We start from the raw sequence: 13,965 nt of genomic DNA on the forward strand, positions 1-13,965 counted from the left end.
AGGATGAATTCAATGGTCTACAAAGCATGTTACATTGTTAGTCAGACAAAGAGCTGCAGCTGATAGTAGCCTCATTGTAGACAGTTTGTCACCACTTTGTGTCATGAACTTTCAGCTGGTATAGAGACGCCAATGCTGACCTGCTGCTCCATCACCTGAGGACAATAATGATATAAACAGGATAAATAAATAATATATTCAAACAAATGGTAAATGGCCTGTATTTGTATAGCGCTTTACTAGTCCCTAAGGACCCCAAAGCGCTTTACACATCCAGTCAACCACACACTGGTGATGGCAAGCTACATTGTAGCCACAGCCACCCTAGGGCGCACTGACAGAGGCGAGGCTGCTGGACACTGGTGCCACCGGGCCCTCTGACCACCACCAGTAGGGTGAAGTGTCTTGCCCAAGGACACAACGGGGGCTTGAACCGGCAACCTTCCAATTACAAGGTGAACTCCCATCTCTTGAGCCACGATATAACAACAAATCTATAATTTCTCGATAAAAGAAGAATAAAAGTCATTCTGGTCTAACATGTCATCAAATACTGCCATTTGTTAAAAGAAATGAAACACACACAGAGATACCACCAAAAATAATGTTACTGTTTCTATGATTAACATTCTCACAACTCTGAGTCATTTCCACTCACGTTTAGCAGGAGGCTTATTGAGATTGATCCCTTTTAAAGTCTAAGACCCTAAAGACAGGTCAGTTTATTAATCAGTCCCCAAGTTCTTCTTAAATATAACCAAGAAAATATAAAACTTTCACAGTGTCGATCAAAATGAGTTTACAGTTTGTATCACTTCAAGATCACCAAGATTTGGTCATGTTACCATTTCCATCTAGTTTTTTAAATTATTTAGATTCAATAATTAATTTGTTTTTTTCTTTTTCTAAAATAACTGCAGATAAACCCAGGGCCACACTGACAGCAGCAACAACAATCATACCAGTAGGGGGGCAGTGTGACCCTGACCTGCTCTGTGAACCCATCATCATCATCTGGATGGAAATACTACTGGTACAGAGATGATACCACAGTGGATGTTGTCTCCCCATCAAATGAACAAATCAGTGTCTCACAGGAAGGACTCTACAGGTGCAGAGGAGGAAGAGGAAACCCAGTTTACTACACAGAGGACAGTCAAGAAGTTCAGATTAACAAAACTGGTGAGTTTGGATTCAGCAACAATGTTGAATGAATTGATGATAGAGGATTATTGAGAAGGTCAAAAAGCAGTATATTTAACCTCTTTGGTAATAATGCGCTTATTGGAGATGGTTGAACATGAAAAATGTGGAGTCGAGAGAATCAGTGTCAGGAATGTGATCCAAGGAGGGGAGACTAGGTGGGATTATGAATGTGAAACAATCACTTTCAGCAAATCTCCAAATCAACATAAATTCACAATTAGTTCTGTAGCAACTCTACAAGTAACACTGCAAGTAGTGTAGAACAGGAGTCACAACATCAAACCACAGAGCAGAGTCATGCTGACAGTTTCTGACAGAAAACAGAAAATCTCAATGTAAACATCAGTTTTTGTTTCTTTATATTAAGATTTGGCTGTTTGACATATTTATATAGTAAAAGTTTATAAAGCAGATTTACTGAAGTCAACATTTTAAGAGGAAATTATAAGAGATGTGTTCATTGTGGAGAGTCAAGTCATTTAAACAAAGTAGGATTTAAAATGGAGTTAAAGTGATTTCTAGTCAATGAAAATAGATGAACTGGATCTTTTTCATGATAATATTTTATAAAAGCACGTCATGAAATATAAAATATAATTAAGCTTTATTGTTTGTTGTTACAGTAACTGTGTCAGGAGCTGACAGCTCTTCATCTCCTGTGTGGTTGATTGTTGGACTGGTTTGTGGAGTCTCTCTCATTATTATTCTCCTGCTCTTGTTGTATCGCTGCAGACAGTCCAAGTGTAAGAGCCTCTTCTTTTCATGCTGTATTAGAGAGTTTATTTACTAAATACACTTTAATTATTCACACATATACATGTATTCTGACTGAACAATTCACATCACAAACATGTGTAATAACATTTGTCTCTTTCACAGATTCCTGCTTCACCAGGTTGGTAAAATACTTTTTATTATTATTTTAAACAAACATCAGTTACTTTTGAGTTTATTGTGTTTATTTCAAGTTTCAGGTCGATCCAGTCTGAGAGTCACAGTCCGGGCTCCTCCACGAATCATGGAGTCAACCAGAATGAAACTCATGAATACAACTCTCTTCATCCTGGTCAGCACTTAAACCGATCTTTATTATCACTATTAACATTAACGTATAGGTTAATTATTAATATTGACATTTCATTCAGTCTCCATTAACAGGAACATTTCTTAGGTTCAGTTTGTGCTCAGCAGTTTTTCAAAGAACATTTATCAAAATCCAGTTGGACAAACATCCAAATAACCAACTGACTACACGCACAAAAGATCAGAAACAAACAGGATTTTACAACCTGATTGAATCTTTAACTCGACTGAAAGAATCCACAAATGTTATTGTTTCATATCAGAACAACACAAACAGTAACACCATGATGGGTTCATGGTCTGAAAATATCTGATAGTCCTAGATTTGACTTAAACACAACTAATGAAAATCTTTCTTTGACTGATGACATTAAAATGAAACTCTGACTCTGGTTTCTTTTCATGAAGGTGATGCTAACCTCTATGAATCCATCACACAAGTGGAAGACACTGGAACTGGTACAGTTCATATTTAGAAAAGCTCAGAGCAGCTAGAGATGCAAGAAGCTTCTGATTTAAGCAGACAAACTGCATGTGATGTGTTTACAAACATTTTTATATTTCAGGTGCAGATGAACCCCAAGATGTCACATACTCTCTTATTACACTTCAAAACTTTGGAAAGAAGAGTGAGTACACAAAACACAGTGTAGAAAAAAGCCTGGGAAGTTTTTACAATATTTAAAATGTTTTAATTATTTTCATTAATCTGATCATCTTCACAGAGAAGCATCATAAACCAGAGCAGAGTGCTGTTTACTCTGAGGTGAAGACGGGAGCTGCAGGTACAGTCACAACAGTCTCATTCAGTGTTTGTACTTGAATGTGTCATCACATCATTATATTGCAGGTAATTATAGGTCAACATGGAGTTTAGTTATTCACTGACCAAGCTTAGCTACTACATATGACCACTACACATCAGCAGAGTTGAATCTTATACACATCGAGGGCCGTTCAGAGTTTAGTGTAAGTTTGTCTGCTTCATATACAGAATGATATTGTTATTGTACAGTATGGTATTGTCCATCTATATGTCCCCAAAATAAATAGTTTCTCTCATGTTTTTACTCTGTAGTAATGTTCTTGTCATCATATCTGTGCTGAACAAATGTGTCCTGAGCTCTGACGTCTCTTTTAGAGGACAGTCTGATGTATGCTGAGGTCAAACAGCCCAAAAAAGAAAAAGCCAAGAAAAACAAAGGTGAGCAAAGTCTGCCATCATCTCCACTGAATATTGTTCAACATGTTTATCAGCTCCTAAAATGTAAATCTGTTAATTTTAATATTTATATTTATGTATTCACAATTCATCAGCTATTTAAAATCTTCTCTTTTATCTTTGCATTAGTGGAGACATCAAGTTTCCTCCTGGTTAATGATATTATTGTTTTCAATGATCTTCTCTTCATTCACAGGAAAATCAAGTCCTGCAGCTGATGCAGCAGTTTATTCTGAAGTCACATCAGGAAGCTCTCTCAGTAATTCTGCTGCCATGCAGGCTGATTTATTCTTCACATTATTAAATGTCTTCAGCTCATAATATCTTTACATGTTGGAAATCACTTTGTCTTTTTGTGCTTGTCTTACAGGTCAGTGAGGAGAGCTGTAGCAGCAAAGCCAAGAAGAAGCTTTTTATGAAGCCACTCTTGCTCCTCTGCTCCACAAATATCAGACATGCTCAGCTTTATGTACAGTTACAATATTAAATCATCATATAGACATATTACTCTTTTTTAGTATAAACCAAATGGAGGTGTATTCATATTCAATATTCATGCTCCTTATCTTCGGTTACTTTTATAAAAGAAATTGTAATAAACCTTGAATATATATAACATGTTCCAACAGCAGTGAGAAATATGTGATGTTTAGTATCTGACAGCACAATTTACAGTCAGTGTTTGCAGTGTAAATACTGATATGGGCACCAACAAATACTTTAACTGTATTTGTTTAAATTATATAAATAAGAATTATATCATAGGCAGTGAATACATTTGAATGCATTTCATGTATATTTTTGTGTTTCTGATTTTTGCATCTTTTAGTCATAAGGTAGAAATAAAATCTTTTTACATTTAAACATTTTATGTTTATGTTTGATTTTTGTTTCCTGTATGAAATTATCCACAAACTAATCAGATCATCTCTCTTTGTGCTGATAGTTAAATGAAAAGATAACTTGTACATGTGATAAATCTCATATGACAGATTGCATGGAGACAGAACATCACAGAGAATTAAAGTCATGAATTCAATCATGGTCAGCATGACTCAGAGACGTAGCAGTATTATAATTCATTAATATGACACAAACATCAGAGCTAAAAATCCAGACGGTTCTGTCGAAAACAAGACAGAAACAAAACGTCTCTTTGATCCTGCAGAGTCTGATTGTTTAGTCACAGTGTCGCGCTGACCTAGTAGGTGTGGCTGTTGCTCTTCTCTTCCTCCTCCTGCCCACTATCTGCTCTGTGCTGCTGCTTGTGCATGGCTGCTGATTTAGACCTTGTGCAATCTACAGCTAAGCGCGGCCTGGTGTGCGCCGCTCCGCCAGGTGAGCTGAATTAGAGCAATCAAGGGCTGGCGTGCCTAGTAGACCTTAAAATGCATGCAGCAGTCATTTGACCCGGGTGCGACATACTGAGAGGACAGCAAACAAGCAATCCACTTTCCACTGTGAGGAAGACTTTGAGCTAGACGGGCTATCGGTTTTTCACCTACCTACCTATCAGCTATCAAACTAGCTGGTCAAAATAAATTTGAGTGAAATTCAAAGTCTGGTCTTTTTCAAGTGTGGGCACCTCACAGACAGAGAACACTTGACACACAGTAAGGAGGAGGCACAGGTCAGTCAGGTGTAAACTTAACCAGCTGGGTTGAGCCTGGTTGGCATTTTTCTGCAAAATCAGCATGACGGTGATAAACAGTGCTGATCATATCCTCTAATACAGGATGACCATAATTTGATTTCCAAAAAAGAGGACACTTGTGCCAGTCATGAAGAACCTTTATAATACTGTTTGTTTACTTGAAGAAAACTTTAACATATTTAAACAATAACATCTCTGTGCAGTTAATGAATGGTGAAATAAAAAATGTCATATAGTCTTTTACAAGTCAACAAGTGCCAAAAAGAGGACAGTTGGTCACCGTGCTCTAATAGCTCAGCTGTGCTGTAGATGGGTTCCCCTCTTCACTATCAATCATGCCCTTGTCCTATAAAGTGGGAGAGCAACTACAGCTACACTGGTGACTTTTTATTTTGTCCTGTTACCATTTGTAACTATTTTGTTGACTTTATGTCATTTTAGTTTCTAATAAAATGTCATGCAGTCCTGTGTTCCCTGATTTAATTAAATGGTAAATGTTAAAGTAAGTGGATACAGGGGAGCTGGAGAAATCTGTGAATTAAGATACAGAAGCAGGGAGTTTAGAGGTTTTATTGCAGGGTTAATAAATGGTGGTGTGAGAGAAATTCTGCACAGTCTCTGAGTCTGAAAGATAAACAGTATTTAGAGTCTGCTGTTACCATCACAGCTGTGTAGGTGGCAGTAATACAACTTTATACTGGTTCTCAGCTACTAATGAAAAAGAAGTGAGCTTCTTACAGCTCTTCATAACTTACTGTTATTACTGTATTTTTATTTTTATTTGACCAGCAATAATTCAGGTTGTTAAAGTGTTTGAAATGTTATTAGTGTTATTGCTCATTATTATTACTGTGATTAGTGTAATGGCTTTAGGACCCAGGCGATCAAACAGAGGGTATAACAAAGGAAGTAGCAGCAGGTGCTCTTCTTCTTCTCTCCTTTGTTCTGATGTGAGGCTGTGGACTGTGGTGTTGTTGGGATGCTGCAAAGTTTTGGAGTGTGAACAGAGTGTGCTGAGGAGATCGTGTCGCCATATAAGTGAGCATACTGCCCTTTAGCAGAGATTCAAGGTATAGACTGAATGTTTTTTAAGTTATCTTTCTTTAAGCCTTTAAATTAGATTAATTTAAATTGATCTTTAAATGACCAGTTAAAATATTATCCTACAGGATCGAGGCCTCAGTGCTCCTGTGTTTTTGATTATTATATTAGTATATTTTTGTTTATTTGATCAGCAATAATTCAGTTTATGTGTTTGAAATAAATTGAATGACTGAATCACAGCTGAAAGCGATTTTTGTTGTTGTTGTTTTATGCATTTACTCTGAGTGTGTGATTATTGTGCTGTTGTTACAGTCTTTCTGTTTTACTTCTCAGCACTGCCATCATGTGTCTGAATACACAGCATACAGTCAAACTCAACAATCTCAGTTAAAGATTTGCTAACATTTAAAGCTGTTCAGCAGTGCAGGTTATTTTTGACCTGTGTTTGTGTTTTTGAATAAATCTCTTGAAGTTTTTGCAAATGGAAAATGTTGTATATTTCTGACGGATGTAAAACTTTTAAAAAACTGAAAGAAATTTCAAATAAATTCAGATCTGCAAAGAAATGCATTCATTATGTTTTATTCAAGCAGCAATATCAAACAGTATCACAAGATCAATCTGCAAAGAATAACGTCTTTACTCTTCTGACTGGCCTACATGTGTGTGAAAGACTGTTGGTGGTCACCATCTTTTCTGCCACAGGCTTATTTTTATCCACTGACAGGCCTCATGTTTTCTGGTTGGGTCACCATGAACAGAGGAAATGCAGCCTGTGGTTTCAGCCTCAAGTCTTCAGTGTAGCTGATGTTTAGTTTTATGTTATCAGCTCACAGCAAAGAGTTAACAAGGAATTCAGACAAAGAGCACAGTATGAATTTCACTTTGACCTCTGTGTGCATTAGGGGTGGGGGAAAAAATCAATACTGTGTAGTATCGTGATATTTTGTTTGCTAATAATGTATCGATACAGGGACAGCAGAAATCGATATTTTGTTACAAAAAAGTTTTTGTGCTCTGACTTCAGAGCATGTTGATCCTTTTTCTGAGCAAGACATTCCTTCACTGTCCAAATGTGTTTAACTTTTTTATGGCAGCAATAAACATGACAGTTCACTTATTTTAATTTAAGACATGTTTTATTTTAATTAAGTTTAAAACTTTTTTATTTAATGTAAAATTATATTTTGTTTTAATTTACTTTCAAATTCTTCAGTTTATGAATGGGCTGCATAGTTTTCATAAACTGCATAGTTCAGAATAGCTGTAATTGTACCAGATGGTTGCGTTCAGTTAAGTTGGACTAGACTGTAATACAAACCGTTCAGTTTGTCAACAATAAAACTGAAATGAGAGAAAGACTGAGTGTGAGACTTTGATATTAGATAAAATGAATATTGATAAAGTTTACCTTTATGTACCGAATCTGAATATCGCAAAATATTTTAAAAAATTGCAATAATATCGCATCGTGGGATGTATGGTGGTTCCCACCTCTAGTGTGCATGACACATGTTTACATGATGTGCCTGTACTGGAATAACAGTACTGATCATCAAATATTCATTTATCTACATAAAATCATGTCTCGCTAAAGTAAAAGATTATTTTGTAAACGTCTTCATCATTTTTTAAATCAAACTATTATTTGCACCAAAGTTAATTTATTCAAAGCTAATAACTGAAAACAAAATGAAATTTCTTCATGTTTTTGTTCAGTGTTTGCACTTTAAGAAAAGTTTACTTTACTGTGTGAATATTTCTGTAACTGTTGGTGGCCTCGTAGCTGCAGGCTTATCTGCACCATCTCTGCACTTAAACATTACAGTGACTACATTATTTCCATCAGCTTGCAGAACTAAAATGAGGAAGAACAATTGAAGCTAAATATGAGCTGCCTTCCAGGTCACATGCTTTAGCCCTGATAGCTGACAGCACAGACAGATGATGAGGAGACTGTGAGACGTTAAACAGGCAGAATACAGAGCTCAGAGTTTTAGACGTTCTGGTTTGTTGTTTTCACACTCCTTAAAACATGAGAAAGTGTTTACTGATCTTCATTTTACTATAAATAACATAATAAAATCTCGGTGTGTAAATTGCCTTAATTGTTAATTTACTGTTAATAGGTAATATTTATTATTATTATCTGAAAAAGAAAACCATAAGAATCTAAAATCTAAAACAAGATGTTAAAACAGGGCCAACTTTCTCTAAATGTAATCACACAAAGCTCAGATGAGTAGAGAGTGAACAGGCAGGTGTGTTTTCCACTGCAGGTGTGTGTTTGCACAACTGAAGGTTTGCAGGTTGAACACTGGAGAAGATCAGAGACAGAAAAAGACTGGATTAAGTGGATAAACTACAAGGGTGATTCTCTGCAGTCAGGCTAGTTACCTCCGTGTGCTGTAACTGTGTGGCAGTGAGTGGATGAACAGTCGGTCCTTTTATGTGCAGCTATTTGAGGATGGAGAACAAATGTGCCAACCTGAGCTGACTGGAGCAGGTGAGGAAGATAACTAACACATCCCACTGAGAAGGAAGAGCTGTGGAGCTGTGACAGACTGTGGAAACATCAATGAAAAAAGGCAAAAATCTAATAATTATTTTATTACAGTCCTGATATCAGACCTCTGTTTATTTGTTTATTTGAAGCTCAGATATTAACCCTCTAAAGCCTGAATCATACATTTTTTATAAGCTGGTGCGTTTTTGAACCTTCTCAAAAAAAAAGATTTTTTCACATGAGGTGGAAAAAATCTTTTTTAGCTGCATCTGCATCATTTGTTGCTCAGTTTATCTTCAAATAAAAACATAAAGTTTTTTTAAACACATTAAACTTTGAGTTTCCTTTCAAAATGTTCACAAATCTTTTAGAAAACTGGTAAAAATATCTTTGAGAAATCGTTGAAGGCTCATTGACTGATGTCAGCCATGTTGGATGTCTCAGCTGAGGGCTCTGCATGAATTACTGATCCCCGCTGGTTAATCTGTGCACTGCATGTGTGTCTGCATACATCAGGTTCTTTAACGTGAGCAGAAAAGGCCAAGCAACAAACTTTGCTAAAGAAGATGAAAAGAAACTTGATGAATGTTGGTCGAATATTCTTCTGTCAGAGGAGACAAAGATAAATTTGTTCACATTCAGTCAGACAGTTCAGTGAGTCTGTAGTTGTGATACTGAAGCGTGGAGGCAGGACACGACAACAAAGATAAAACTAGGACCTGCAAAGTGTGTCAGTAACTAAGCAACAGAGCACCTTTGTATATCATAGAGAAAAGTAGGAACGCAAAACAGGAAAGAAACTTAAATGTTTGCAGTGGACAGGAAATGTGAACATGTCACACGACTGCTGTGGTCAAAGCTACAGGAGCTGTTTGAGCTTTCTATAAAAGGGAAGGAAGCACAGAGAGGTGATAGAAAGAGGAGCTGAATATAACCTTTGATCTTATCTACATTAAGTGCAGCTTCTCTTTGTTCTGCATTTATTATCAATGCAAAGTCGAACACTTTGAGATTAGAAGCAGATCAGCGTGCAGGGCTGGACGTGAGGATGGGGCACTCTTTGCTCTGTTTGCTGGGGTTATTCTGTGAGTACAATACACACCTTTACTGTTTGAATGGCAGTGATGAAGGAAAATGTTTCTCACTGGTGACAATTACAGTGTATCACTGCTTTAACCTGTTTACCTGACAGCTTCAACACAGCAGACTAGTTTTTTTTTTCATTCCAGCCTGTTTCACAGCTAAAAGAAACACATAAATTTGATGATAACTGTGCCATGTGAAGATTTAAAAAGCCTCAGTTTATATATTTATTGTGATTTTGTCAGTTGTATAATGTCTGATGATGTTTCATTCATTATTTTAGTGCTCAGTACAGTCAGACATGGAAACACTGAAGGTGAGAAACTGTTTTTTCTTCCATTTATATCATACGTGTTGATCTTAACTAGTATTTAGCTTCTCCTGTGTTGCTCTAAATGACGTCCTCTGTGTTATATTTTGTATTATAAACCAAACATTTCATTGAGGTTATTGGTTAAAATGTTAATATAACCATGTTAACTGTGTGAGCACTCAAACACACACCCACGATACAAAATGTATACTTACTGAGGAGCTGTGGCTTCATACATGTGGATTTTCTTTTCATGTTTATCTGATCTGAAAATATCAGCAGTGTGTGTAGTGCAGATTATCTCACTGAGTTTTGCTGTTGGCACGTATGTTGTTTCATACAGTGGGATTTTTTGGATTAATTTTTGGATTATAAATTTTTTATTAAATTTTATTAAATTTATTATTTTATTATTAATTTTATTGCTGTTTTTGTCTTTTTAGTGGATTTTGTATTTATCTAACCCCTCTGGTCTGTTAGTGCCTCTATTCTGTCTGTGCTAGTGCCCAATCTGTACCCTGTTATTGACTTATGCTGATTCTCCATATTACTGTGAAGCACTTTGGTGTGCCTTCGGGTTTTTAAATGTGCAATATAAATAGAACTGTATTGTATTGTATTGTATTACCTCTTGGAGCTATAAAAATGCTAATTATCAAAAGCGCCACACAGATGACAAATTAAAGGAAAAACCAACATGAACATGGTAACCAAATGCTGCTCTGAGTTCAGCACAGAGTTTGTTACCTTCATCCCTCATTTGGTGTTTTGAGTAGAAGCTGTTTAACACGTCACTCCAAAGTCTCTGTAGATGTTCACTGTGTCGAATTGTGTGGCTGCAAAAGATGATTCACATTATTTAAGTTTGCTTCAAACATTCAGAGCAACAATTTTATTCTTTTGATATTTTTCTAAATTACAGAACTTGGAGTGAAGGCCACTCTGACAGCAGACAGATTAACCATACCAGCAGGGGGCAGTGTGACACTGACCTGTGATGTGAAGTACTCTGCTGACTTTGAATATGACTGGTTCAGAGAACCCAGTTTTTACTCTAACCAGAAGACCTCAGTAGCTGGTGAATCAAAGAGAGAACTTGTGATCTCTAAAGGCGGCATCTACAACTGCAGAGGACGTATAAAAGGGACAAATTCAATCACAGTAGAAAGTGATCCAGTCATCATTCAGGAAACTGGTGAGTTTAAAAATGTCATAAGAAATAAAACAACATAGATTCCCCAAAGTTTGGAGATCAGAGGGGGATAATATTATGACATAAAATTATGTCACAAAGGGATTGATGGCCCCAACCTGCCAAGTTATTTCTGAATATATAAAGTGTTATAAAGTTAATAAATAATAAACAATAATGGGGTTATAATATTTGATAGTAATGTTTTTATTTTTAATGATAATATGTTAATCAGTCAGAAATTAAATGCATGGCTCAGTCATTCATAAATGTGTTTTGTGATTTGGCCCCTGATGCTCCAGTTGTCACGGTTCAGCATTTTGAGTCTCGTGTGTTTTGGTATTTTATAATATGTTTTATGTTCTGAGTCCTTTGCTGTTTTGATTATTGCAGTTATTATTATTATTACCCCAGGCTCAGTTATGGCTGTTACAGTTTTAGTTCTTAGGTTTTGTTTTATGTGTTCATGTTGTGTTTACTCTGTGCCTTTCTGTCCCACGTTTTAGGTCTCTATGTTCTGTCTCACAGTCTCTGTTAAGTTTACATGTCTAGAGTTCAGTCGGTGTGTTTCCTGTTTTACTTTGAAGGTCTGCGTCTCATGTCAGTGTTTCTAGTTTTGTTTCCCTTGTCTCGTCCTGCCTAATTGATCCTGTGCACGAGAAAATGCTAACTTCCTGGTTTGAGACTGGATGTGGGGTTGTACATTTCCGGTAGCTTTACTTTGCGGTCAATCGCTACTGCGAAGCTATACTCCAAAATCATGTCCAAAACACAAAAACTGAAAGATCGCGTTAAGTTACAAAGAGCAGAAGGTGGGAACACTCACCACTGTGTGTCATAAAAAATCTAATGATCAACTTTGACGTTTAAAGAGTTTAGATCGATCAGTTGTTTACATCACTCAACACAAGCAGAACTGCATCACTGCAGCAGAAGGACACATCGTCCACATTCAGAAGCACATCTCTGTATAGTGACTGGTCTCATGATTTAAACAGGCAAATGTTCAGCATTCAAACTACAGGTGAAGCAATAGTCAAACCATATGTTTCCCCGTTATGTTGATATCAGCTAGTCAAGTACACACCTACACAGCATGTTAACAAACTGTGAAAAAAAGCCACACAAATAATGATTGATTGCTGGTAATGGTTTTCTATACATTAGTATTTACGAAGGGTATGTTGTGACTTACCTTCAAAATTACAGTGGTCCTTCGCTATGGCGCGGTTCACCTTTCACCTCGCTGTTTAGCAGATTTTTTAGTGAAAGTTTGCATGCTTTTTTTTTTTACATCACATTGTGTCCTGCGTCCTGATCGCTGCAGACGATCTCCTCCGTGTACAGTACAGAATCGCTGCATCGATCGCTAGCAGTGTAACTCTGAAGTGCAGTCACACTGCTTTTTCCCCAACAAACACAACAATGTCGACGAAACGTTTACCACCGTCAAAAAATAAAATTGGCTACTTGATTTCACCTATCGCTGGTTATTTTTAGAACATAACACCTGCGATAAACGAGGGACCGCTGTTTACAAATACTGAGAAATATAGAATTTAAATCCTTTCTCTGTTCTGCTCTGAGGCACGGGGGAAAAATATCGACAGGTCTACGAACAGCATCTACACATATATTCCGTAAATGCCCAAGACATCTCGTGAAATGTAAATCTCACCTCGATTCATCAATTTGGTTGACATGTTTTGGAAAAAGCGGCAGTAAACAAGGAGTGAATATAACACCGGAAACGGAGCGCCCTACAGGAATTTCCCCACCGGAAGTAGCATATGCTAATGTGCACATAGTCTATAGAGATTGACAGACCACGTGACTTTCGCGCATTGCATGCCGGTAACTCGTGGCAAAATAATCCAAGTACCGCATCAAATGCAAGCATTTGCAGCACCGCAAAACGTTCATTCTCCGGTTCCAATACCTTCTTGCTTTTCTTTGCCCCCCAAAAAAGTTATGTACAAAACGAAGGAGAACAATGCCGGTCCGTACAAGACAGACTTGATGAAAAGGCAAGAAAAGATACGAGGAAAAAATCAAAGGAGTGAAAGGGTTAGACCCTTACGAGCACACAGAGTGGACAAAATACGTTAGCGTGCTGCCCAACTTTCACCACGCTTATATTTATAATTATACGGTTCTTGGAGTGAGTGCATACACTCATGAAGTTCAGTAACTTCAGGTCACTGCAACAAGCCCAGGAACAGTTTACCGACGGATGGGTAAAGGACCATGAAATGCACCGTGTAGAACGAAAGACCATCGTACATATCATAAGTTTATCAGTCTCACAAATCGTCTTCATAAATACACATTCGTTAACCGTTTATTAATAGGACCTTTGAGCTCAACGGTAATTAATTAGTAGTGGAAATAATTTCTGGTTCGCATTACAGAAATGTAGCAGTGACAATAATATTGTATGCTGTAATCGTACTGGGCAATTAGTGATATCATAGCGCCACAATTTCTGTTCAGCGCCAGACTTGCTTGTAACCTATATCACCAATTATATTATGAAAAATGACGTATTAACTACTACAAAACACTGACCTTTGTGGAAATGCTTGGAGCAGACTAACATGTGAGCTGGAGTGTTCTGGGACGTTATATTTGGTCTTTGAATGGCTGTAATCCAGGCCATCTG

General features: G+C 37.0%; 2 protein-coding genes across 2 annotated transcripts in view; both read left to right on the top strand.

Annotated features, from left to right (window-relative positions):
* Positions 1–13,965, top strand: part of LOC146522266 (basement membrane-specific heparan sulfate proteoglycan core protein-like) — a 43,738-nt gene that overhangs the window by 21,735 nt on the left and 8,038 nt on the right. The gene's annotated exons all lie outside the window — the stretch shown is intronic.
* On the top strand, positions 104–4,274 carry LOC146522268 (uncharacterized). Its single transcript, XM_085147756.1, has 10 exons — positions 104–118; positions 969–1,182; positions 1,830–1,949; positions 2,086–2,101; positions 2,181–2,272; positions 2,698–2,748; positions 2,856–2,918; positions 3,015–3,074; positions 3,431–3,493; positions 3,708–4,274. Exons 1-10 carry the CDS (start codon positions 104–106, stop codon positions 3,830–3,832), a joined length of 819 nt encoding a protein of 272 aa, XP_085003882.1. The 3' UTR covers positions 3,833–4,274.

This window comes from Neolamprologus multifasciatus, chromosome 3, assembly GCF_963576455.1.
Source record: "Neolamprologus multifasciatus chromosome 3, fNeoMul1.2, whole genome shotgun sequence".
NCBI lineage: Eukaryota > Metazoa > Chordata > Actinopteri > Cichliformes > Cichlidae > Neolamprologus > Neolamprologus multifasciatus.